At 37.4% G+C, this 23,528-nt stretch overlaps 1 protein-coding gene and 1 long non-coding RNA gene across 8 annotated transcripts in view; one reads left to right on the top strand and one right to left on the bottom strand.

The window, feature by feature from the left end:
• Positions 1 to 23,528, top strand: part of KITLG (KIT ligand) — a 97,081-nt gene that overhangs the window by 67,397 nt on the left and 6,156 nt on the right. For 6 of the 7 annotated variants that reach the window (XM_053226585.1, XM_053226582.1, XM_053226581.1 and 3 more), the window contains 6 exons: positions 3,232 to 3,402; positions 5,545 to 5,704; positions 6,442 to 6,525; positions 15,388 to 15,497; positions 16,436 to 16,503; positions 17,425 to 17,501. In XM_053226585.1, the coding sequence (XP_053082560.1) occupies positions 3,232 to 3,402; positions 5,545 to 5,704; positions 6,442 to 6,525; positions 15,388 to 15,497; positions 16,436 to 16,503; positions 17,425 to 17,464 (633 nt within the window). In that variant the 3' untranslated portion in view covers positions 17,465 to 17,501. The remainder of the gene's footprint in view (positions 1 to 3,231; positions 3,403 to 5,544; positions 5,705 to 6,441; positions 6,526 to 15,387; positions 15,498 to 16,435; positions 16,504 to 17,424; positions 17,502 to 23,528) is intronic. The other variant, XM_053226586.1, reaches the window with a different exon arrangement.
• LOC128316449 (uncharacterized) overlaps positions 15,938 to 23,528 on the bottom strand; it is a 248,717-nt gene continuing 241,126 nt past the window's right edge. Inside the window, exon 3 of the long non-coding RNA XR_008300382.1 lies at positions 15,938 to 17,428. This is a non-coding gene — a long non-coding RNA (uncharacterized LOC128316449). The remainder of the gene's footprint in view (positions 17,429 to 23,528) is intronic.

Raw genomic sequence — 23,528 nt, 5'->3', positions numbered from 1 at the left:
CTTTGGCTCAGGTCATGTTCTCACGGCTCGTGGTTTGTGGTTTGAGCCCCATATTGGGCTCTGTGCTGATAGCTCAGAGCCTGGAGCTTGCTTCCAATTCTGTGTCTCCCTCTCTCAAGCCCTCCCCCACTCACACTCTGTCTCACTCTCTCTCTCTCAAAAATAAACATTAAGAAATTTTTTTTTAAATGAATAAGTCCAAGAATCCTAAAATCCTAACATGTAACTCTTTGAACAAATTAATGAAAAGATAGAACTCTGAATTGTACAGTTTTTTCCAAGAAAATTATTGCAAGAATGAAAATGAATGAAATACAACTTATAAATGTTTAGAGATGTGTTTTTCAGCAGTGTAGTACAGAAATTTCATATTGGCTATCGATGAATTCATGTTAAAGGGGCAGATTTGGCTAAGATTAGATTGTTGGATTGCCATGATTTCACTGTAAGAAATTACAAGTTTAGGCTTGAGGATTTTCCTGGAAAAAGTTGATTGCCTCAGCTGTTGATTAGGTATGTGGACAGAACGTGGGTGGCCATGAGGGAGTCGTCATAGCTAAATGAGAACTTGAATGCAGAATGCAAACCTAGAGTTCAGCTGAAAATAGAGATAAACAGAAGTGGTAGCAATAAGCACCCCCAGAGTTCCCTGGTTTAAATATAAGAAACCTATAAACAAAATTTTTTTTCTACTTTAACCACAAAAAAGAAAAAAAGAAAAACCTGCTCACTTAAGGCAAAGATTGCAGAAACTAAATGAATACCTTATTTCAGATTAAGGGAACTTGATTTTGGTTCTTCCACATCAGAAGATCTGAGGGGAAGGATAGGCAAGAATATTTATAAAGCGGAATAATGACAGAGTTTGAAGAGACCCAACACCTAAAATCTTCTTGCCACAGTAAAATTTGCACAATTACAACAGAATCAACTAATTGGGGAAGGCTTCCCTGCCCTATAAATACCCTTCAAACAGTATTTCCAGGATATGCTGTGTCCTGTATCCTAGGAAATCTGCCCCTTGCTGATAGGGCTGGCTATCTAAAAGGGAATTATCACTGCCTAAATGGTGGGAGACTTGGAGAGTGATTAAGCCCCGTAGGAAAGACTGACATCTTGGAAAAAGACGTGCGAATGATGTGAATGTGAACTTGCATGTGCTTGGGATAAGCACTGAGTAAACAAAACAAAGAATCCATTCTGAACATTCTTTGGAAACACATAGTCTTTGAGAACTTGGTTGATGAGTTGAGTGAAATGGCCTAATTGAACTAATTCCCATTTGGGGGTTTGTTTATTCTACTTTTCTGAAGCCAGAGCCAACACTCCTGAAAGTTTTGAATGTCATTTAGTGCTTCCAGGAATTGGGGCTTACCATTCTGTAGATAAACCAGTCTCCTTTTTAGCTGTGTTCTATTAATTAAAACTGTTCTGTTAAATGAATAGATGGCCCCCAAATATCCTAATTTAGGATAAATTACTTGGCCTTCCCTTAGAGATATTCTGCTGGTAGAAATTGGGTTTAGTGGTTTGATTCATTTTATGTGGCATCAGTTACTCCCTGTGATTATAATATATTTATTACAGCAGAAGTTATTTTAAATAATTTAGGATCACATAAGCTATGGCAATTGTAGCCATTCCCAATCTTTTTTCCCTCGTTTGTTACATTTTAGCAGATTAAAGAAAAAAATCAGAGCTTCTACCTAAAAGATCCTTGTGAGAAAACATAACATTAAAATACAGAATATATATGAACTTAAGTAATTATTTTAAGTAACGCTGCAGTAATTTAAAAAATCCTGAAATCCATTTTAATGTATCAAGGAGGTTTTTCCTAATAATCTAAACCTCTACTGGCCCAGAACCATTCATAGCCAAGGTTGGGAAACTATGCCGTGTAGGTCAGATCCAGTCTGCACCTGGTTTTATATGGCCAGCTAACTGAGATTAGTTTTTACAGATGGACATTTGTGGTCTGTTTGATAATAGAGAATGCTGTGAGGCCCAACCACACCAAATGCTGACCCAAAATAAAGAATTCCATTAATTTTATTGGTAGACCTGTACTAAAAAAGATTAAATTTGGTTATTATGCAAAAGAAATTATATTCGATTATATTTTCTGTAATAAAAGTTTTGTAGAAATTTTCTTTCTCTCTATATATGTACCTACATAATATCCTTTATTTTTGCCTCTTAGCATGCCAAGTCTAACATATTATCTGGCTCTTTACATAAAGTATAGATCCCTGACAGAGTAATTTTTTTCTCATGTATTTTTTCTTCACTCATGCATCTGTTCAGCAAATAATTTCTGAGCAACTTTCACATGCCAGACACAGTTCTAGGCCATAGGGACACCATGGGGAACAAGCTTTTATAAAAAAAAAATACTGCCTTCATAAAACTTACAAATTATGTACATTATCTCCCCATAACTACCTTGTTCCATTATTCCCATTCCCATCCAAGAGAGGTTCAGAGAATTTACGTGGCTTGTCTGGAGTTTCTCAGCCCAAAACAAACCCAGTTATACCTGACTCTTAAGATTTGTGCTTCTAACCAATGGGCAGGGCTAGCGTCATGGGCAGGACTCTGTGCTTGGTTTAATGCTTTACTATCACCATCTTGTAATTAGTCAGCTTTGAACAACTTTTTGAACAATAAATGTATTTTCATTTTGTCCTTGGACCCACAAATTATGTGGCTGGTCCTGCTGCTAAGGCAAAAGTGCTTCTCTCTCAGACCACATTCCTGCTATGATTGTTGTTTGATTTTTAAAGACCCACATGAATTTATGTGTAAAGAAACCTTGAAATCTATCAAGCAGTTTGGAAAAACAGGCTATTTTTAATCCATTGCTTATTATTTCAGTTCACCAAAAGACTGCAAGTTCCTTGAAGGCTAGGGCTCTCTCCTACAATTTTTTTTTTTAACTCCCTCTGTGCTAAAGCTTTTCTAAGAACAGTGAGTAAACCTTGTCAAGGGTAAGACTTGGCTCTGTCTTAGTTTACTTCCATACGAGAGCAATATTGTTCATCATCAATATTGGCTCTGATCTTTATTAATTTGCAAATTTTGAAACCGATGTTAAATTTGAGGTAAACAAAACATCTGACCTGTTCTGATATAAGGAAATTCTTTATCCAGCAGTGACTAAAACATTGATGTCTTTGAGGGGTGACTGACCATAGAGATTTTATCTTCCTTTCTTTCAATTTCTTTCAGCCTAGTCATTGTTGGATAAGCGTGATGGTGGAACAGTTGTCAGTCAGTTTGACTGATCTTCTGGACAAGTTTTCGAATATTTCTGAAGGCTTGAGTAATTATTCTATCATAGACAAACTTGTGAAAATAGTGGATGACCTTGTGGAGTGCGTGGAAGGACACTCATCTGAGGTAACTTTGTATTCCCTGGGATTCCTTTTTTACTACTTTTCTCCAAAACGTATGCCCTTTGGCAGTGGCAAGAGTGGGGTTGTCTCTATTTGTGAAGTTTTTAATTTAAAGACTTTTAATTAAAAATTATTTTCACATGAGCACAGTGAATAGGTGTTTGTAGTTACCCTGCAATGCTGAAATCTACATTAAGGCTTAAATGTTGTTACTTAACATAAAAATAAAATTTATTCACACCTCAACGTAAGAAAAAAAAAAACACCTTTATTTCAGAAGGGAGTGAAGTCCTTCTAACCTACCTATTAGGTTACAAATGTTCATTTATCTTTAAATGGAAAATTACCTATAATGAACACTCTTACTTAACCTTTTATCCATAGTAATCCTGTCACAACAATGAAGTGCATTTTCACATCTCCAGTCCAGGGCATCTGATGATTCGTTGTCACCAGCCTCAGAATGTGGTCATGGCAGTGTTTTCAGATCTAAGTATATTGAAGAGGCAGAGTACAGAGATTAAAAATGAGGTGTTAGGGTTCAAATCCTGACTCTGTCACTAATTAGCTTTGTGAACTTAACCTCTCTGTGCTCACTTTCTTTATGCCTAAAATGAGGACAATGACAGGATGCATCTCACGGAATTGACATTGGATGATTTCTGATTAATGCCTTAGTACCATGTCTGGCAAAATAAATCCTAATAAATATTTCTTATTCTTATTTTAGAACACCTCATCTATAATAAGATAGGTCTTGGGAGGCCTGCTTTGGCATAGAGTTTACAGTTCAGGGTTTATCCTACAGGCCTTCTAGATGCTTAAATCTAAGGTTTTAAACATGGTTCTGTACTGTAAAACTCAAATACTACCTTCTCATCCATCTTCCAGTCACTCTTCAAGACCCAATGTCAGTCCCATTTGTGTTTCAAACTCAGAGTTCTTACCATACTAATAGCCTCCTCACTGTATTTCATCACTTCTGTGCTTTACTTTCTAATTTCTGAATAGTGTGTCTTAAAATCTATAGCCTCTTAGAGTTAACATGTCTTTTCATATTGTTACTACAAATAGTGTTCTGAGGGCAATGATACAAGGTCAAGGACCCCAAAAGTAGGGCATATCAGGAACAGTGTCACGGAGGAAATAAGCTCCCATTGGAGCTTGAAAGATGGAGTTAGGTGCTAGGTAAATGGTGATGTCGAGAAGAGTACCCCAAACACTGGAGAATGTACACTTACTAATCATGGCACTTTGGCAAGAACCCAGCTGGTATTTCTCAATTTTTTTGACGATTGAGTTAATCTATATAAAGCACTTAGAGTGGTATATAGCAAGAGCTACATAGGTGTTGTTATTACCTGCTTTTCTTTATAGGTAATCATGCATTTACAAATTCCTAAACTATAGTGTTGGTTTGCTTTCTTGGGGGACTTCTAGAAATTAATCATACTCTTTATTCTTTCATAACTTGGTTCTTTCACTTAGCATTGTTTATAACTTATATTCACTTTGATGCATACAGCTGAAACTCAGTTTTTTTCCTGCTTATAGAGTTGATTCAATATACCAATATTTATTAAACCACTCTTCTGTTGTTTGATGTAAGGGTTATAGAATACTGTTGCTAAGAACTTTCTTATATGTCTCCTGGTGCATATGTGCAAGAACTTCACTAGAGTATTCACCTAGAAGTAGAATTGCTGGGTTACAAAATGGACACATGTCCTACTTTACCAGAGGATATCCAATGTGCCAGTTTACATCATTCCACCAGTATATGGGTCCCCTTTGTTCCATATTCTTGGCAATATTTAGTATCATCAGAATTGTTAATTTTGGGCTATTTGGAGAATGTGTTATGTAAGGGTATTTTTTTTTGAGGAATAATTATTTTAAAGCATTTCTAGTCACCTTACTCATCCCCACCAGCACCCCATTCCTTTTATCTGGAGTTGAGCCCCAGACCTAACTGGATGGGGATCACTACCTTGCAGTACCAATTGAATTATGTGTGTTAAAGCATTTGTCTAAAAGTATCAATTTTACTTGAGTCTTTGGAGGACATATTTATAATCTATTACCTTGACGTCAGTTAAATCTGTAAATTATCTGAAAAACACAATCCTTTTTTTAATTTTTCTAGAATGTAAAAAAATCATCTAAGAGCCCAGAACCCAGGCTTTTTACTCCTGAAGAATTCTTTAGAATTTTTAATAGATCCATTGATGCCTTCAAGGACTTGGAGATGGTGGCATCTAAAACTAGTGAATGTGTGGTTTCTTCAACATTAAGTCCTGAAAAAGGTAAGACATGTAAGCATTTCTAATTTAAATGTCAAAAGCAAGCTTGAATCTTGAATGTTTAGGTAAGAATCTACTTCTGACTCAAATATATGTGTAGCTAGAGAAAGATGTATGTGTATATGTGTAATACAAAGACCTATATCAATGGCATGAAAGAAATGATCAGTTAATTTGTTTGTTTTCAAGCCACAGCAACACTCCTCATTTTCAAATATAAGAATTGTGTGTGAGTAAACAATATAGGAATTAGTCACTCATATTTTTTATCTGGTCTTTGCTAGCATTGTGCAAGTATATTATTCTTCACCTCCACTCTTCTTAATGTACCCTTTTCAAATCTTTTCCTTAAGGTCTGCCTCTGGGTCATGAATTCTGATCTTCAGTAGTTACTCTGTATTAAGAACCTTTTTTCCCACTGGGTCCCAGTATTACAAAATCTAATTTCATTGCTTTTTCTGTTTTGTTTTGTTTTGTTTTGTTTTTAAGACCAGTTACCAACAATTTGTGTTACTCATACTTATTAACCTATGTAAGCAATGAATCCTTGTTCTATAATGTGATTGTGGTGCATTTAATAAAAATAGAACAGGACTCAGTATGAAATAAATAGGATCTTAATAATCAAGATTTGGGAAGCAGACCTAGAAAATATTCTGGTATTGCACTTCAGGCTTTTGCGGACTCTGTAATTCATTAAATCGCCATGCAACACTGACACATTATTGCTTTCTATTTAGATTCCAGGGTCAGTGTCACAAAACCATTTATGTTACCCCCTGTTGCAGCCAGCTCCCTTAGGAATGACAGCAGTAGCAGTAATAGTAAGTACATATATCTGATTTAATGCATGCATGACTCCAGTTAGCATCTATAGGAGTATTGCATGGGCTTTAAAGGAAATTTCTGCAATTACTACTATTAATACTGTTCTGTTACTGTTCTTCCTGTTATGGTCTTCCTCAGAATTAAATATTAGGCTTGTATAAGTGGGTTTCCCTATAACTGGAAATAATTTTTAGAGAATTGGGTCAAAATCTTCTAAAATTATTTTACATAAGGCATGTAATTAATTTTAGATACTTTTAAGCTTTATTCATTGTCAACTTATATTTTTATGTGAAATTTGCCTGACAAAAATGGAATTTAAAAATTGAAAGTACAAATGTTGGTTATATAGAATTCCAAGGATATTTTCAGTTTTGTTTATATTTACTATTCACAGTATTTACTATTGTGTGTTTGTACATTTGATGATTTTATTTTACTATAAAATTATTTTAGAGGAGAATATGCTGCTTTGCCTGAAATTTCTTTCCTTTTAACCAAGAACCCAATTTTGTGCAAGTCTAATGTCCTCTTTTCAAATACAGGCAAGGTCATTATAAAGATCATTGGGTTTTACTAAATATTCTGATCCTCTAGTTTCATGGAAGCTGTAGGAGGAAGAACTTCATCCTGTGATCTTAGCTAAGAAAATCATCCCTCAAAACTTTGTAATGGGGCACTGTCATATGATCAGGGACATAGAAGAACTACCTGTATAAATAAGAGTAATCAATTTAGTACCAATCCACCATAACAAATCTGCAATTCAGAAAATTTTTAAAAACTTCTAAAATCCGTTTGTTTAGGAATTTTGGCCACCAAAACTGGACCTGACCCGTGATAAGGCTATTTATATATAGTATTTTTCCTTCCAAAAGTGAATATTTCTTGATTTCACTACAGAAATACTGTGTTTGATTACAGTGTGCTACCCAGACCTCAATGAGGATATTATATACAATATTTGTAAGACAGAACTTTGTAAAATCTGAAATTTTGAATTACATAACACGTCAGATCTGAAAAGTTTTAAGAACGGACTACATGGGTTAAGATCTCTACTACCAATTTTATTAATCTTTTCAAAGATGCAACTTTTAGCTTCTTAGTTTATATTATGTCATTTTTTTAAAAATTTTTTTAATGTTTATTTTCGAGAGAGAGAGCACGAGTGGGGGAGGGACAGAGAGAGAGGGAGACACAGAATCCGAAGCAAGCTCCAGGCTGAGCTGTCAGCACAGAGCCTGATGCAGGGCTCGAACCCATGAACCATGAGATCATGACCTGTGCCGAAGTCAGATGCTCCACCGACTGAGCCACCCAGGCGCCCCTATTTCATTGATTTCTAATCTTTCTTATTTCCTTTTACTTGGGGTTGAGTTTGTTCAGCTAACTTCTAGTTTTCTTCAAGTAGAAAAATTTAATCATTGATTTTTAAACCATTCTAATTTTCTAATATAAGCACTTAAAGGTATAAGTTTTCTTGTAAACAACTTTAGTTGCATCCCATACACTTTGATATATTGTGTTTCCATCATTTCCTCAAAAATATTTTTTAATTATCCATGTGATTTATTCTTTGATTAATGGGTAATATTAAAATGGGTTGCTTGATGTCTAAACATATGTGGTTCTGGGTACCTTACTGGTTTCTAAATTCTGTTGTCAGAAAACATACACTGTAATCTTTCAAAATTTATTGAGACTTATTTTATGTGTATCATTCAAATATGGAGTGTAGCATTCTCAAATTTGATCAAAATGGTTATAGTGTTCAGATCTTCAATATCTTTATTACATTTTTTTGTCTAATTTTTTATCAATTACTGAGGGGTATTAAAAATCTTAAGATTGTGGATTTGGCCATTTGTCCTTTTGGTTATGAGTTTTTCACTTCATATATTTTGAAGCTGTATTATTAGGTGGTTATATATTGATTATTATTATGGGTTTCCTGATTAACAGACCTTTATATTGTTACTGAAATATTCCTCATTACCTCTGCTAGTATTCTGTCTTGAAGTATATTTTATCGGCATTAGTAGAGCCAGTTTTTCTTATCCTTACTTTTTTCATGGTATGTTTTTTTCTTTCCAATCTATTGTCTTTATTTTTAAAGTACATCTCTGGTAGACAGTATATAGTTGGGCCTTGCTGTTTTAGCAAGTCTTTGACTTTTAATTGGAGTGTTTAATCCATTTATATTTAATACAGTTATATTATTATTATTATTATCATCATCATCATATCAACATATGGTTGGATTTGGGTCTACCATTTTGTTTCCTATTTGCCTCATTTCTTTATTTCTCCTTTCCAGGTTGATTTTGGGTTAATTTTTTTTATTATTTTGTTTTCAATAAAATTTAAAATTTATTATTTTGTGGTTGTTTTAGGAGTTACAATATATATCTTAACTTGAAATGTTCTACTTAGTTAATATTGTAGCACCAAGAAAAAAATAGGAGAAATATCTTTTGTGCTACATAGTATATTTAATCACACACATGCCAATAACACATATATTAGGTAGGTTAATATTATCTCAGATGTTAGAGGTTTTGTTCATTGTTTTCCCTTGCCCCGATCTCTTTTCTCTATTCATCAAAATGTATAATTTCTACTTACCTGTTTTCAAGTTCCCTGACTCTTCTGCCGTTTGTAAGCTGCTAAACTTTTCATCCAGTACATTTTTATTTTTTGCTATTTTTAATTTTTTGTAGCAGTTTATGATTCATACAAAATTGAGGAGAAGGTACAGAGATTTCCCACACACTCCCTGCCCCCACACATGTGCAGCCTCTCCTATTATCAGCATCCCCTTCCCCGCCCGCCCTCCCTCCCCCCCCAGAGGTACCTTTGTTACAACTGATGAACTTACATGGACACATCATAATCATTGGAAGTGCATATTTTACATAGGGTTCACTCTTGGTGCTGTACATTCTTTGGGTTTGGATCTAGTGCATTTTTTTCATTTCTAAGTTCGTATTTTGCATTCTAGTATTTCCATTTTGATTCTTATTTTCCTGCTGAGATTTGCATTCTGCATATTCATTATGATAATATTTTCTTTTTTGGCCCCTGGAACCATGGAACAAGATGGGGTTGAACCACATGGGTCCACTTATACATGGATTTTTTACAGAACTATAAATGTATTTTCTCTTATAATTTTCTTAATATATTTTCTCTAGATTACTTTATTGTGAGGATACAGGATAGATATACAAAATATGCGTTAATCGATTGTTATTGGTAAGGCTTCCAGTTAGCAGGCTATTAGTAGGTAAGTTTTGGGGGAGTCAAAAGTTATATATAGATTTCAACTGTGCAAGGGGGTCGTGCCCCTACCCCCACATTGTTCAAGTGCCAACTGTAGTTAATAAAGCTCTAAAAGATCTTGTGTCCTAATCTCACCATGTAGGTCATCTCAGGGTTAGTGTATATTGACTGCTTTTTTCTCCTGATTATGGGTCACATTTCCCTTTAAATAACTAGTAATTTTTTGAATATATGCTGGATATTATGGATACTGTGTTTTTGAGAAAGCAGATTTTGTTTCATTCCTTTAGAGACTTTTGAGTTTTGTTCAGGTAGGCAGTTCAATTACTGGCAGACTATTTTCCTTGTCAGTCTTGTTTTTAAGCTTTCATGGAGGAAAGAGGAAGAGTAGCCTTATTTCTAAGGCGTGAAATTTCTGAGATATTGAGTGCTTAGAAAATCTCTCCATTCTTGCTTGTCAGAGCTCCTTTGTCTCTGAATGCCAAGGTCATAGCTTCCCAGGTGTTGTTTATTGCCAGGTTTTGTGAAGTCTCTTTCTGTCCATGTACAGCTTGTTTCTTAACTGGTGACTTAAGGAGATTCCTCCAGAGATTTCTTTTCGACCCTGCTCCTTTCCCACAAATAAACCTGCCCCACAAACTGTGGCCACTGCATCCCTGAACTTCAGTCTCTGATACCCTATCTCAAGTGAGACCATTGAACTTTCCTTGGGCTCTATCTTCCATACCTCCTAGCTAGAAAATGAAGACAATCGTGGGACTCACCATGTGTGTTTTTACTCTCTTAGGGAATACATTCTTGTGCTATCTGTTGGCTAATGTATGAAAGTAACTGCCGCCTATAATCTGTCTATGATAATAACTATTTAGGTTGGGAGGGCTAATCTGCTATTATCATGGTTGGAAACAAAAGTCTTTTCTACTTTCTCAAAAAACAACTGAATATAAAACACCTATTCAGTCTTGTGCCTCTGAGTCTGAAGGTATTTTTTAAATTACAAAATGAATGGTCAGTGTTCTTTTTTCTTTGTTTTGCTTTTTCTTTTTTTTTTCTTTTTTGTAAAAAATATGGATCTTGCATAATTTGCTGCTGTCAGATGTCACTCATCAATATAGCACTTAGATAGCCATGCACAAAGACGAGCTCTTGTAGAGCTTACATCTTTCTAAAAGACACATACATAAATAAAATACTCATAGTATTTTATCATATATACCATGTATGGATTACAATATGTATCATAATAGAAGTATGTAAACATTTTTAGTTGTAGCATAAAGGAGGTAAGACTTCTGGGGGGAATATGGCCAGAGAAATTTGAAGTGATCACACCAGTTTTCCGGATAAGAATCAAAAAGTGGCCATGCTAGCCGGAAGACCAAAGTCTATGAAGGAGTCCTGAGATATGAGTGTCCTCTCATATCTTGTATTATCCCATGATTCTCCCTTATAAAAGTGTTCAAGTTACCCAAAAGGAATTGGGTTTTCACAGTAAAAGTAATTAACTTTATATACCGAGCTAAAAGGATGTTTAAGATCCTTGCAGACAGTATTTAAGAAGAACATTGGAAGAAATTCTTACTTTGACATTACCTTATACATCTTCTAAAAAGAGAGTCTTTGAGTCAGACCTCCTGGGCTTATATCCCAGCATTAGCCCTTGGATAACTGTGTGACCTTGGGTGAGTTACTTAATTTCTCTAGACTTGCCAGTCAAATGAAGGATAATAATACCTCCTTCAGAAGGTTTCTGTGAGTTTTATATGTGTTAAGACACATGAACTTGGAGCCTTGCCTGTGAGAAGTAAGGGCAGTATTTTCAGAAGTACCAAATAAAAGCTGTGCTATCTATGTATGGGGTGCCTAGGTGGCTCAAGTCTTGATCTCACAGCTCATGAGTTCGAGCCTCGCATCAGGCTCTGTGCTGACAGCTCAGAGCCTGGAGCCTGCTTCAGATTCTGTGTCTCCCTCTCTCTCTCTCTCCCTAACCCACTCTCATTCTGTCTCTGTCTCTCTCAAAAATAAATAAACATTAAAAAAAAATTTAAAAAAAAAAGCTGTGCTATCTAGTTAACAGGTTTACAACCTATTGGAAATAAGTACGAACCCACACACACACACACACACAATGGAGACCCAAACCCTTAGACATTTCACTTCCTGGTTCTTCTTACCCTCTCTGTTTTTCAGGCTTTGCAATGAGCATGTGCCCAAGAGCAAAGGGAGGAGGGACTGAAAGTCTCTGTGTCACCTCAGGGAATGTACATTTGTTCCAGTCAGACTGCTTTCTGCTTGACATGGGCCATAGGCATTGTCTGTGTCCCAGGCAGTAACCTCTATTACTCAGCCAATGAGGAACCAGAGGAAGGACTTGCATGCTAGGAAAAAAATGGTTTGCCGCAACTTCCCTGAGCGTGCCTGTCCCTCAGACACCCAATGTTGCAAGAACGTTGATTAAAGCCTCACTTCACTGTGCTCCGAGTCTCTGTGTCCCTCCTTTGATTGGGCCAGTGGGCTTATTTCTCACAATGCCTTATGTATGTGTTCATCATTAATTGTTAGAATTGTCAGGTACACCAAGCCTGTGGGTCAGTAAATGTGGCAAGCCTACAGTGAGCTTTGAATCTGAATCATGGAGGGACACTGAGCTACAGGTTTTCTAAGCACCAAGAGATCCATGTTCACAGACATGGTGATGCCCATAAGCAGAATCATTCGAAATAGTAGTTCAGCAAAATTGTAGCACAGTTTTTTGTGTCCTGTGTTTGAACATATGTTGTGTATTATAAGTCAAACCAAACAAATCAGTTCCCATAAATTTTGGACAATGGACCCTTTTCATAATAACGAGAGAACCATTATAACAACAACCCAGGGATTTGGGATTACTCAAATCCTGTCCAGATGAGCCCCCTTACCTCACAAGTTTTCTGGGACAATCTTTACTAAAAGCAAAGCCTTGTTACTAGCTTGGGCTTTGACCCCAGACACCCACCATATGGGCCTTGAGGCAGACAGTTCAAATCTCATTGATCCCACATAGATAGCAGCAATAGAAATTCTTGGGAGCCAACCTATGAAGGTGTGAACAAGCCTTTTCTTACAACATCCTTTTTCTTTCTCTGCAAGAGGGATGGCAGTATCAGTGGAGAGAACCAAAGGCTGGCTATTAAGCTCTTTGCATTAATGAGAAATAACAAAAGCAAGGTAACATTGACCCCTTAAGGAGGTGAAGCTCTCAGTTCTCCTGGTCCCTTTCTCCTCCCGGTCTTTACCAGGCCCCTCCCTCTGGCAAGTGGATTGCTTCTATGTCTTAGATGCTAAGACTTTGGGGCCAAAGTCCAGGAGCAGGGAGGGGAAGGACTTTTAAAATGGTTAAAAAGTCACAATACTCTGGAAGCATGAGGTGAGTTCTCTTTAATTAGATCTCTCCTCCAGCATGGCTTTGTTTGGAACACCTTCTTTAGGGGCCGTCCTACCTGAGAAAGATTGTGAGTGGGGAATCCCAGAATGCCTCTTTCTCTAGTAGCCTGCTTCTGCTTGTTGCTGTAGTGGGCCTGGTCCTTCCTGTGGTCTGAATGGCTCAATTCAAGATTTGGCTTTTTGAAAGAAGGGGAAAAACAGGGTGTTTGGCTGCCTTGATTCCAGGGCATCTGGCTATCCAAACATATGTAATGGAATTTTCCATAGCACCATCCTGGCTCATTAGTTTTCCATTGGAGTCGGGGGACAAAAACATCAGAAGCTTCCTCTGTTCTCTCTGGATACCTTCATTAGGGGATCCCTCCAGGACGTCACGTGGTCAAATCTGTCATAACTACACAGCAGTCCCAATAGACACTGTGGGCCGTAGCAGAATGGCCCCCTGGGAGAAATCAAACTTGTTACTGGAATGCAACCACAAATAGCCAAGTTATTTACAGACAGTGATATTAAAATGCCTAAAATGGCAAAAATTGCTTATAACTCTGAATCCATTTTCTAAGAGAAAACTCTTTTATAAGTGGTAGTCAAATCCCAGACTAGCACACATAATCTTCTGTAACCCTTAAAATAGCTATATTATCATAATGACAGTAGTACTACTTCAATTCTACCAAATCGCATTTTGTAACTCTGGCTTACTTTGCTGAAAGAATCCATGTTGAACTCCACTTTAAAACTCCTGAAACTCCTTTCCCATGGGGCTGTAGGATGGGGGGTGGGCCAGAAGATACAGTAGTTGAGTCTTAAGGAAGTGATTCAGGATAGATGACCCAACTTCCCTATCCAGATAGTCTCCCTGTTCCTTATGTGTAAGGGGTACCCATGACTCACTAACCCTCCCCTTAACACACACACACACACACACACACACACACACACACACACACACTTCCTATTAGAGCCTTTGGGAAACAGGAATCCTAGAATTGAACTTCCTGCTCCCAGTTTACAAATGGTGGGGAAATGGGCAATTCCTGTTCTCCCTGCAGTAGATAGCATTTGTTTCTTGCCTCTCAGGTTAAATCTGTAAGTTCATTTTCTCCTTGTAAATGTTTATACACGTAACAGTGGTTTGGTTCTCTTACATTATACACTTTAGGCACTTAATATGTTAAATAGGTGACCTTAGGCTGACACAGTAACCCAGATCTTGTGCAATATTATAGCCCCAAATGGTCACTTTACCTTGGATTAGTTTACATTTTGTTCTTATAATTGCTGAAAATGCATAAAACCTTTTCAGGTTTGACTCTTACCAGTTGGCATGTGTGTCCGTGTGTTCTAACAGCTAAGCTGTTCCTTGTAAGGAGATACAGGAGAAGAGACCCTTGTGGGAGATGTGTTTTGTTTAATTCATCGATCATTCTGCCAAGCAGGATCAAAGCTGAGGAGGACCAATTTAATCTCACACGTTTTCTCTCTCACGCTGTTACTTTATTTAGAGTAAGCAATGAGAGGACACTGGTTCTTTCAACCATTCTTAGTGTTTGGTACTCTGGGGCTTTCCAATGTAAGTCTGAAAAATGAAACCTTTAGTCCTTAGCACCGTGTTGGGCATTCTCTGGTGTGCAGTAAATGGATACCGGAGATGTGGTGAGGCAATGCCATGACTCTGAGGGTGAGGTACCTAAAAGGACCCTAACCACAAAGTATATTTAATGACTTAATATATGCAGCAGGCCAAACAGCATAATGCATACTGACCTTGATCCAGAATGCAACACGTCCTCTAAAATTTCTTGGCAAGATGTCACGAGTGAAAAAGTGAAAAGGTTTTAGATTTCCTTGACATTGTAAATAATTTTTCGGAAAATGTCATCTGTGGTCCATATGTGTCAACATTAACCAAGTCAGATAACCTTCTGTGGGTTTTCTTTTCTTTTTCCTCCTACCTATTTTGGAGACGACACGGACTTGTATTGCTGTCCCAAAACAACGCTCAGCAGAAAAACCAGTTTTCCAAATATTCCAAACAGAGATAGGTCAAGAGTACGTTATGGCAACAGGTGGGGCCAACCACACACAGCATGAGAGCAAACCTCTAGCATGGATATGCCGTGTTCACCACTGTACTGTTTTCCTTACAGGGAAGGCCACAAATCCCATAGAAGACTCCAGCATACAATGGGCAGTCATGGCATTACCAGCGTGCTTTTCTCTTGTAATCGGATTTGCTTTTGGAGCCTTCTACTGGAAGGTAAGGGTTGCTACTCTTTTTATTTCTTGATCAAAACTTCCTGAACTTCAGATGTTTATTTGCTCATACTACATTTACATAAATGATTAACAAGCCACCCCTTTTCTGAGAAAAGATCCTACCTTAATTTAGTCTCAATAAAATCTAAATCTTAAGGCTTTGCCCTCATTCCTTATCATGCTTTGGAGAAAACCCCTCTATCTGAAAATGTACATCTAAAGGGCTCCTGTGTGACTCAGTCGGTAAAACGTCCGACTTTGGCTCAGGTCATGATCTCATGGACCTTGAGTTCGAGCCCCGCGTCGGACTCTGTACTGACAGCTCAGAGCCTGGAGCCTGCTTAGGATTCTGTGTCCCTCTCTCTGTCTTTCTGCTCCTCCCCTGTTCACACTCTGTCTCTCTGCCCCTCCCTCCCTCCCTCCCTCCCTCTTTCTCAAGAATAAAGAAATGTTAAAAAAAATTGTTTTTAAGTGTACACCTAAGAAATGATAACTGGTTTTAATAGCCTGAACTAAATGTAAAAAGGAAGAAATAGACTGAAAAACATATGATGCACTTAAAGCCAAACAGAAATGTCATTTGTATTATCTGCTATTTTGGATTTTTCTTCTTTTGTTCTCTTCTTACAGAAACCTGTCTCAGATTTTAAAATGTGCTAAATCATTACGATTCAACTTTTTGAAATGTCTTTTGAATTTGATTACCATTTAAATCTTTGTTTCTTCGTTGCTTTTTCACCTCCAGCACCCTGAAAATGTTAAGTCGCTAATACGGTGCATTTTTCATAACTTTTTATTGTAGAAATATTTTACATGCTGGGAAACAAAACCCTGATGTTGGAGTTATTGACATAAAGATCAAAGTAGAGACCATTTACCTCTTGAATATTATACTGTCCGTTGATGTTTCTACAATCTATGTCCTTGTTCTTTTCCCAGAAGAAACAACCGAATCTCACAAGGACAGTTGAAAATATACAGATTAACGAAGAGGATAATGAGATAAGGTATTTTGTTTTGCTAAATATGTGCATAAGTAGGATTGACATTGCCATTTCACTTGCCCTGCACGTGCTTATACATCTTTTAACAAGTTGTTTGCTCTCAGTGGTAGCTCCCAATGCATATCTGCAGTCTTTATCCACACTTCCTACCTCTCACACTTGCTTCAGTCCTACATCTCTGCTTCCCTATAGAATATACCTTCACGTGGTCCTCGTGACTCCTCTTAAGGTATCAATATTGGCTGTCTCAGCTCTATTTCTGTACTCAGCAGAATCTTGCTTAAACTGCCCGTCATGGGGCTCTGGAGGCACACTTGTGCATAATCTCCATGTCCACACTAGCAACCAGGACATGCTCATTCCTCTGTCCGTCTCTTAGCGCTTTGGAAACCTCTTCATCCACCCCTTTATGATGTCTTTGCTGAGCTGCGGCAGGATCTTCCCCTTCGCCCTTCTAAACTGCACCTGCAACCCTGGTTCATAAGGTTACTTCCTAGTCAGGATACTTGAGTGACTTTTCTCTTGCATACTTCATGTATTTGACTTCCCTTACCCCATATTGCTCCAGCACTAGTGCCTTGATTTACCCCCCGTTTATAGTTTTCGTTTGGCATGTTACTTTCTCTCGTATCATGCCTTCGTATATACAGATACACCTATGAAGTACAGATAGGCATGTTTAGTATGTGTATTTGCATATGCGAGAGAGAGAATTTTTTTAAACAACTTGGGGAAGACTGTGTTGAGGTCTTCCTTCTTCCCTTTAGAATTACTGATGAAGATAAACTTTCCACTCAGTTTTGCCATCTTTTGTTACTGTATTTACAGAAAAAAAAAAAACCTACCTTTTACAATGCCCAGATCATGGTGTACCTCAGAATCTCTGTCCAAAAGCAAATAAGCATTTTTCTTGTTGTTTTTCAGTATGCTGCAAGAAAAAGAGAGAGAGTTTCAAGAGGTGTAATTGTGGCTTATATCAACACTGTTACTTTTGTGCCTTGGTAAGTTTTTAGAATTTAAGCTGAAAGATTAAACAAGAACCCTACAGAATCTTAGATGCCAAAATTTAGAAACAAAATTTATTAAGTTGACTATTAAACTGATGTTGGTGTGGTAACTGAAGCTGTTACAATGAATTAGATGTGCACAATGCAGTCATGTGTGTTCTTACATTTTGAAAGGCAAACAGTGATTAGTCGTTCTGATTACTGGATTCATCCTGTGTGGAAGGGATACAAAAAATTAACAGTCAAGTGTTTACTATTTTTGAGGCCAGAAAATAAGTTAACCAAGGGGAATAGAACAAATTAGGACTAAAATAAGATAATATTAATAGAGGAAGTAAAAATAAGACTAATTTCAGTTAGGCGTGACTACCATAACGTAATAGAAAAAAGTAACTCATTTGTTAGATGCTGTAAACAAGTGCATGCCACAAATCTTTCCTTGCTATCTTAAGGAAAAGGACAAATGATCAAAATAGCTTGTAAATCAGGAGAAGAGAGTTGTCAAGGTAAAGGGCCACCTGCCCCATGACTGTCCAGAGCCAGGATGCAGTAAACCTACACCAGAAACAGATACCTGATGTTCATACCTCCTCTCCTATCTACTCTCACAGCTGCTGAGTGGCAGACCCTGGATTAGTGTGGGGGACGGGGAGGGCACGGGGGAGGGCACCCTGAATGGCACCCACCTGAGCCAACGTCAGTTCTGCCCTTCTCATTTCTACTTGTGCTAACAGGCTGTTAGTTTTGTTACGGCCACCGGATCTCGACACATTGATCACAGTGGTGTATGAATGTCCTCTCATCCTCCTGAGTCTTCAGTTCTTTCCCTGCCCTCCCTCATGGTCAGAAGATCACCCACTTTCTGGGGTTATGAGATACATGGTCTGTGGTGAGCTTCGCCTTTTCTTTGTAGATCACTGTCCTTCCAGTTTCATTTCTGTCCCAGATTGAGATTTCTCTCCAGAGAGCTTTTTAATAGCCTTCTCCAGGAGCTCACTCTGATAGTTGGAAAACGTTTTCCAACAGTCCCAAATAAGATGATACAATAACAATGTCGCATATTTCTCTAACATTTTAACCCTGCTATTACACAGACTTCATTTCAGCCTTTAATTGTGCTCTGGATCACCATATCCAAACCATAAATAGCACTTTTTTCCCCCCTGCTCACGATCTTACCTCCTCTCTAAGGTCATGTTTTCTGTCAAATAATGTTAATGAATAGACCTTTCATTCAATACTTTTTATTTTCTGGAGCAGTACTCTCCAAGTTGAAATCCTAGCTTTCTAAGAAAAATAATTCCTCTGCCCTTCAACCCCAACATGAGCCTGACTGTTGCTTTCCTGTCTGCCATTTCAGTTCCCTTAAGCTAGACATCCAGAAACCACACATTAAATAGTTAATTGAGTCTTAAAGGCTCAAGTAATGTCCTGGTTGGTTTTGGATTGCATCGCTGGGATCCTGTTTTGGCACACAGGTCTTTAATCATGTGGTTTTTAATTGTGGTATTTGCCCTATGACGTTTGGAGAATGGATTATGATGGGAAAACCCAGGGCACCTGTTTAGGAGGGAAAAAAATGGCATTTGAAAACAACCATGGTCAAGCAATTTCTGCATATGTCTGCTAGTCAGGGAACATTCAGGGATAGGAATTGAGCCTGTTCTGCTGTATCTCCTCATAGCAACTCAGCTTGTTGCCTATGTGTTGTAGACTCAAACCAAATACTTGTTGAATGACAGAGTGAATAAATCCTGAATGAAAGTTTAACCACTGGTAAGGAAGATAGTTCTTCTGAAGTAGGGTTTTTTTATGTGCAAGATGAGTAAATTGTAGAGACCTGCTATAAAACATTATGCCCCTAGTTAACAATGCTACATTGTGTACTTAAATAGGTGGTGAGAGGATAGATCTCACATTAAGTGTTCGTACCTCAATAAAATAAATTTTTAAAAATCTTTAAGAAGGGGAAGTAGGATTTATTTTTATCATGTAGGTGTGTGTGTGTGTGCGTGTGTATTTAACTTATTGATTTGGGTCAATAGGAAAGTAAAGCGTCCAAAGGGGAAATACAGTCATGAGAAATGACTATTTTTCTTAAAATGTAAAATGTTATTCATGTATACATTCAATCACATTAGGTTTAAAAAGAAGCTCTGGATCATTTAGAAATAAACTCCTCACACATTATTGAGTAGTCAATGTGAAATGGATAAGGAATGAACTGGCATTCTCCTTCATAAATATCTTACTCATCAGGTGTGCAAATCTCTCCAAGACTCAGATACCACTATCTCCAAAAAGCTGACTTCCCAAATTTATAGCCTTCTAATCCTATGTCATATGACATGTAATACTCATGTAATATTAACACATTAATAGGACTTCACAGTTACTTTTATAGTTATTTTGTGTCCACTGCTAAACCATAAGCTCTTACAGGGCAAGGTTTGTTTCTGAGTTTCATTTTGGAATCCCACCAAACTCTATAACATCTACTTTGTGCATACAGTAATGAATAAATATTTGTTGGAGGACAAATGGAGAAGATGAGAATCTCAGAAAATTGCAATGATATGAGAATAAAATTTATGAAAATAAAAACAAAAATAGACCTGGAAAGGATAGGAAAAAGAAAGACAAAAGAGCCAGGTTTCATCATGAATCTGCAGACTCCAAAGTGTGAATATGTAGGTATCATTTGTTACCATTTACTGAGTACCCACTGTGTAGAGTAAAAGCCTTTTGCTTGTCCCTATACCAACAGAGGTTTAAGGCCTGATGAAGAACTTTGTAATTTGGGGAGAGGATTGTGGTGAAGGAAAGGTTTGGGAGAGCAGAATAGGATGCAGTAAGAGGAAATTTGCTGAGAAATAAGAAAGCCGTAGTAAAAAGTACCAAGATAGAAATGTAATATGCAGTTGTTGTTATATATTTTAAATATTAGATATGATTTGGATTATAGTCATTTTCTTGGTTAACAAGGAAGGGGAAATTACAGGGAATGACTCAGATTTATTGCAAGGATTTCTCCCTCAAGTGGAAGTTTCACCAGCTAAAAAAAAATGAAGACAAATATTGGAATACTAGAACAAAAAATAGAATAATTAGTTCTTCAAGTGAAATAACCTGTAATTGGAAAATGAAAAGAGGAAAGGTTTGATATTTTGAAAACAAGGAAATAACATGGAATATAAGGTAATGAACTAGAAACAAAAGAAACCGGTGCTAAGAGAAAATATACTAATCTATATAAATAGTTTAAAATCGACTTAGTTGACTAGCTGATGCCAAGTATTCATAAGTGGCATTCCACAAGAATTTTTCATTTATTAGCTTGTGTGTAGCAGTTTGAGAAAGAAAGAAAAGAGTATATTATAGGAAAATTTTCACTCTTAATTCTTCCCACAAATGTGATTTCAACACACTCTAGTAGATACATTGTTGGATGCAAAGCTTAATATAGCCTACTTGTGTCCTTAAATTGCTTATAGCCTACCAAAGGAAGTAAGACATATGCATAATAACCTATTTTTAAAAGCAAACTAGAAGTTTGCAAAGTTAAAACAATGAAAGGAGCTTACAAGGAAAATGCAATAAGAGATCAAAGGCACTGATTATGGTTGTACAGGATGTGTCCTTGACTCAGAGATATAGATGGTGATATGTATGGATAGACCTCTTAGAACTGTAGTATGCAGGGGCGCCTGGGTGGCTCAGTTGGTTAGGCGGCCGACTTCGGCTCAGGTCATGATCTCACGGTCCGTGAGTTCGAGCCCCGCGTTGGGCTCTGTGCTGACAGCTCAGAGCCTGGAGCCTGTTTCAGATTCTGTGTCTCCCTCTCTCTGACCCTCCCCCGTTCATGCTTTGTCTCTCTCTGTCTCAAAAATAAATAAATGTTAAAAAAATTTTTTTTTAAAAAAACTGTAGTATGCACACCCATAAACAGTTGCTTTATCTGAAAGGAGAAAGAAATCACTAGCAATAGGAGAAAGGCTTCATCATGTAGGTGATGGAGGTGGCATTTATACTGAGCTAGATCTTGGATGACTGGTAACATTTTAATAGCAATAGGGAAGGGGAAATCCAGACACTGCAATTGGTATAAACTAAGAGAGGCCAAAAGTACAGAGAAAGTGTTCAAGAGTCCATTTGTACAGTTGGACTACAGTGGGAGGTCACACATGAAGGGCTGAAATGCTGAGAAGGATGTGGGCATCAGTTTGAAAAATTACAAATACGGACGTGTACTCTATTGAGTAATGTAAGGAGCTATGGGAGGGCTTCAAAAAGATGTGAGTAATACAGTCAAAACCGAGTATTATGAAAGTAATGAAATGTTGGTGTGGCCGGATGAATGGAAGCAGTGAACTGGAGTCAGGCAGTCCACCTAGGAGGCCAATCTTCCAAACAGATGTGAGAGAATGATGACGTAAACTGGGGTGAGGGCCATGGAAATAGGAAAGCATGGATCTGTTTGGAGATATGCAGTGAAATAATCAACACATTCTAGTTACTGATGGAATGTGAGGCTTGACATCACAGGTAGTACTCAAGGATAATTTGGAGCCTATGAGACTAACCAGATGGCGGTGCCATTAAAAGGAAATAAGAGAAGGAGTTGTTAATAAATATTGATGGGGGCAAATGTCTTAGACTGGAAATTCAAAGAACAGTCAGGGCTGGAGGTAATAGATTTGGGGTTTGGGAGTCATCTACAAAGAATTTTAATTGAGACCTTGGAAGAAGGACTGCATCACTGAGAAGGCCCTGTTTGGTTGACAGTAAATAACATGAGTTTGTAGACACTCATTTGTCAGTGTTATTGAGACACCCCAGCATGGTAAGTGTTGAAAGTAATTTTGGGAGGTCCTGGGTGGCTCAGTCAGTTGGGCATCCGACTCTTGATTTCATCTCAGGTCATGATCTCATGGGTCATGGGTTTGAGCCCTGCATGAGGCTCTGTGCTGCCAGTGCAGTCTGGGATTCTGCCCTTAGCCCCACTTTCTCTCTCAAATAAACTTAAACTTATTACAAGTAGGCTGGTGGAGAGATTCATAAAAGAAACACAACCTGGACATTTCCTGCAGATCTGGGCTAAGATAGGTGATAATAGATCCTAGATTTGGAATATGGGTAACGTTGAGTCAAATTTTTATCATTTGGCACAGACAGGATTTGCCAAGATCTCTGACTCTTTACCAGATATTTCTTAAGAATTTCAGAGGATTTGCTTTTGAGCTCTTTCTGAGGACACACACATAGAGGATAAGAAGGGATCAGACTTGGGTTCAGGCCATGGCTCTGCAAATAGTTAAGCTGTAGGTTATTGGATGGGTCAGTTGTCTTTTAACCCCTGTTTTTTCAAGTTCTAGTAAGGGGATAATAAGACTCACCCTGCTTATTTCATGAGGTGGTTGCAAGGATCCCAGGGTATCATTATAAAAATTGTTGTTTTGTTTTATGGGAAAACTGTTGTCAACCTTCAAGTTTATTTTCTTTGCTAAGAGACCTGGGAACAAAACTAGAAATAGATTTCCAATCTTCTCTACTTAAGTTTAGAATTTCAAGCTATTCCTTTTTTAAAAAATATATCCTTTTGTATTCTGTGTGATTCCCTTTTGGTTTTTTAATCAAGGCTTATTTTAAAAATATCATCTACTTATATATTTTGGATTTCTGAAGTTTTCTCTTAATTGTTTCTTAATTTTCCTCTTGGGATTTAATTCTCCTTTCCCAGATGCAGGTTCTATAGTTTCTAGAGTTCTCTGTTTGATAATTTGTCATAGTACAATTTGTAGTAAATTCATTTAGAGAGAGCGGAAAAAAATAGTGCACTTCTTACCATTTATACTGTGGAATTTTATGCAGTTTATATATAATCTTTGTGTTGATGTCAAATATTTAAAAACTGAGATATTTGAATTCAGGAAATAAGGACGAAGGGTATTGAGTAGGGAAGAAAAAGCAACATACACGGTTATTTAGGGGTGGTGATTGAAGATATTGTGAAGATACGAT

This window comes from Acinonyx jubatus, chromosome B4, assembly GCF_027475565.1.
Source record: "Acinonyx jubatus isolate Ajub_Pintada_27869175 chromosome B4, VMU_Ajub_asm_v1.0, whole genome shotgun sequence".
In the NCBI taxonomy this organism is placed as follows: Eukaryota; Metazoa; Chordata; class Mammalia; order Carnivora; family Felidae; genus Acinonyx; species Acinonyx jubatus.
The sequence above is the reverse complement of the archived record's forward strand: the minus strand, read 5'-3'. Positions and strand labels throughout refer to the sequence as shown.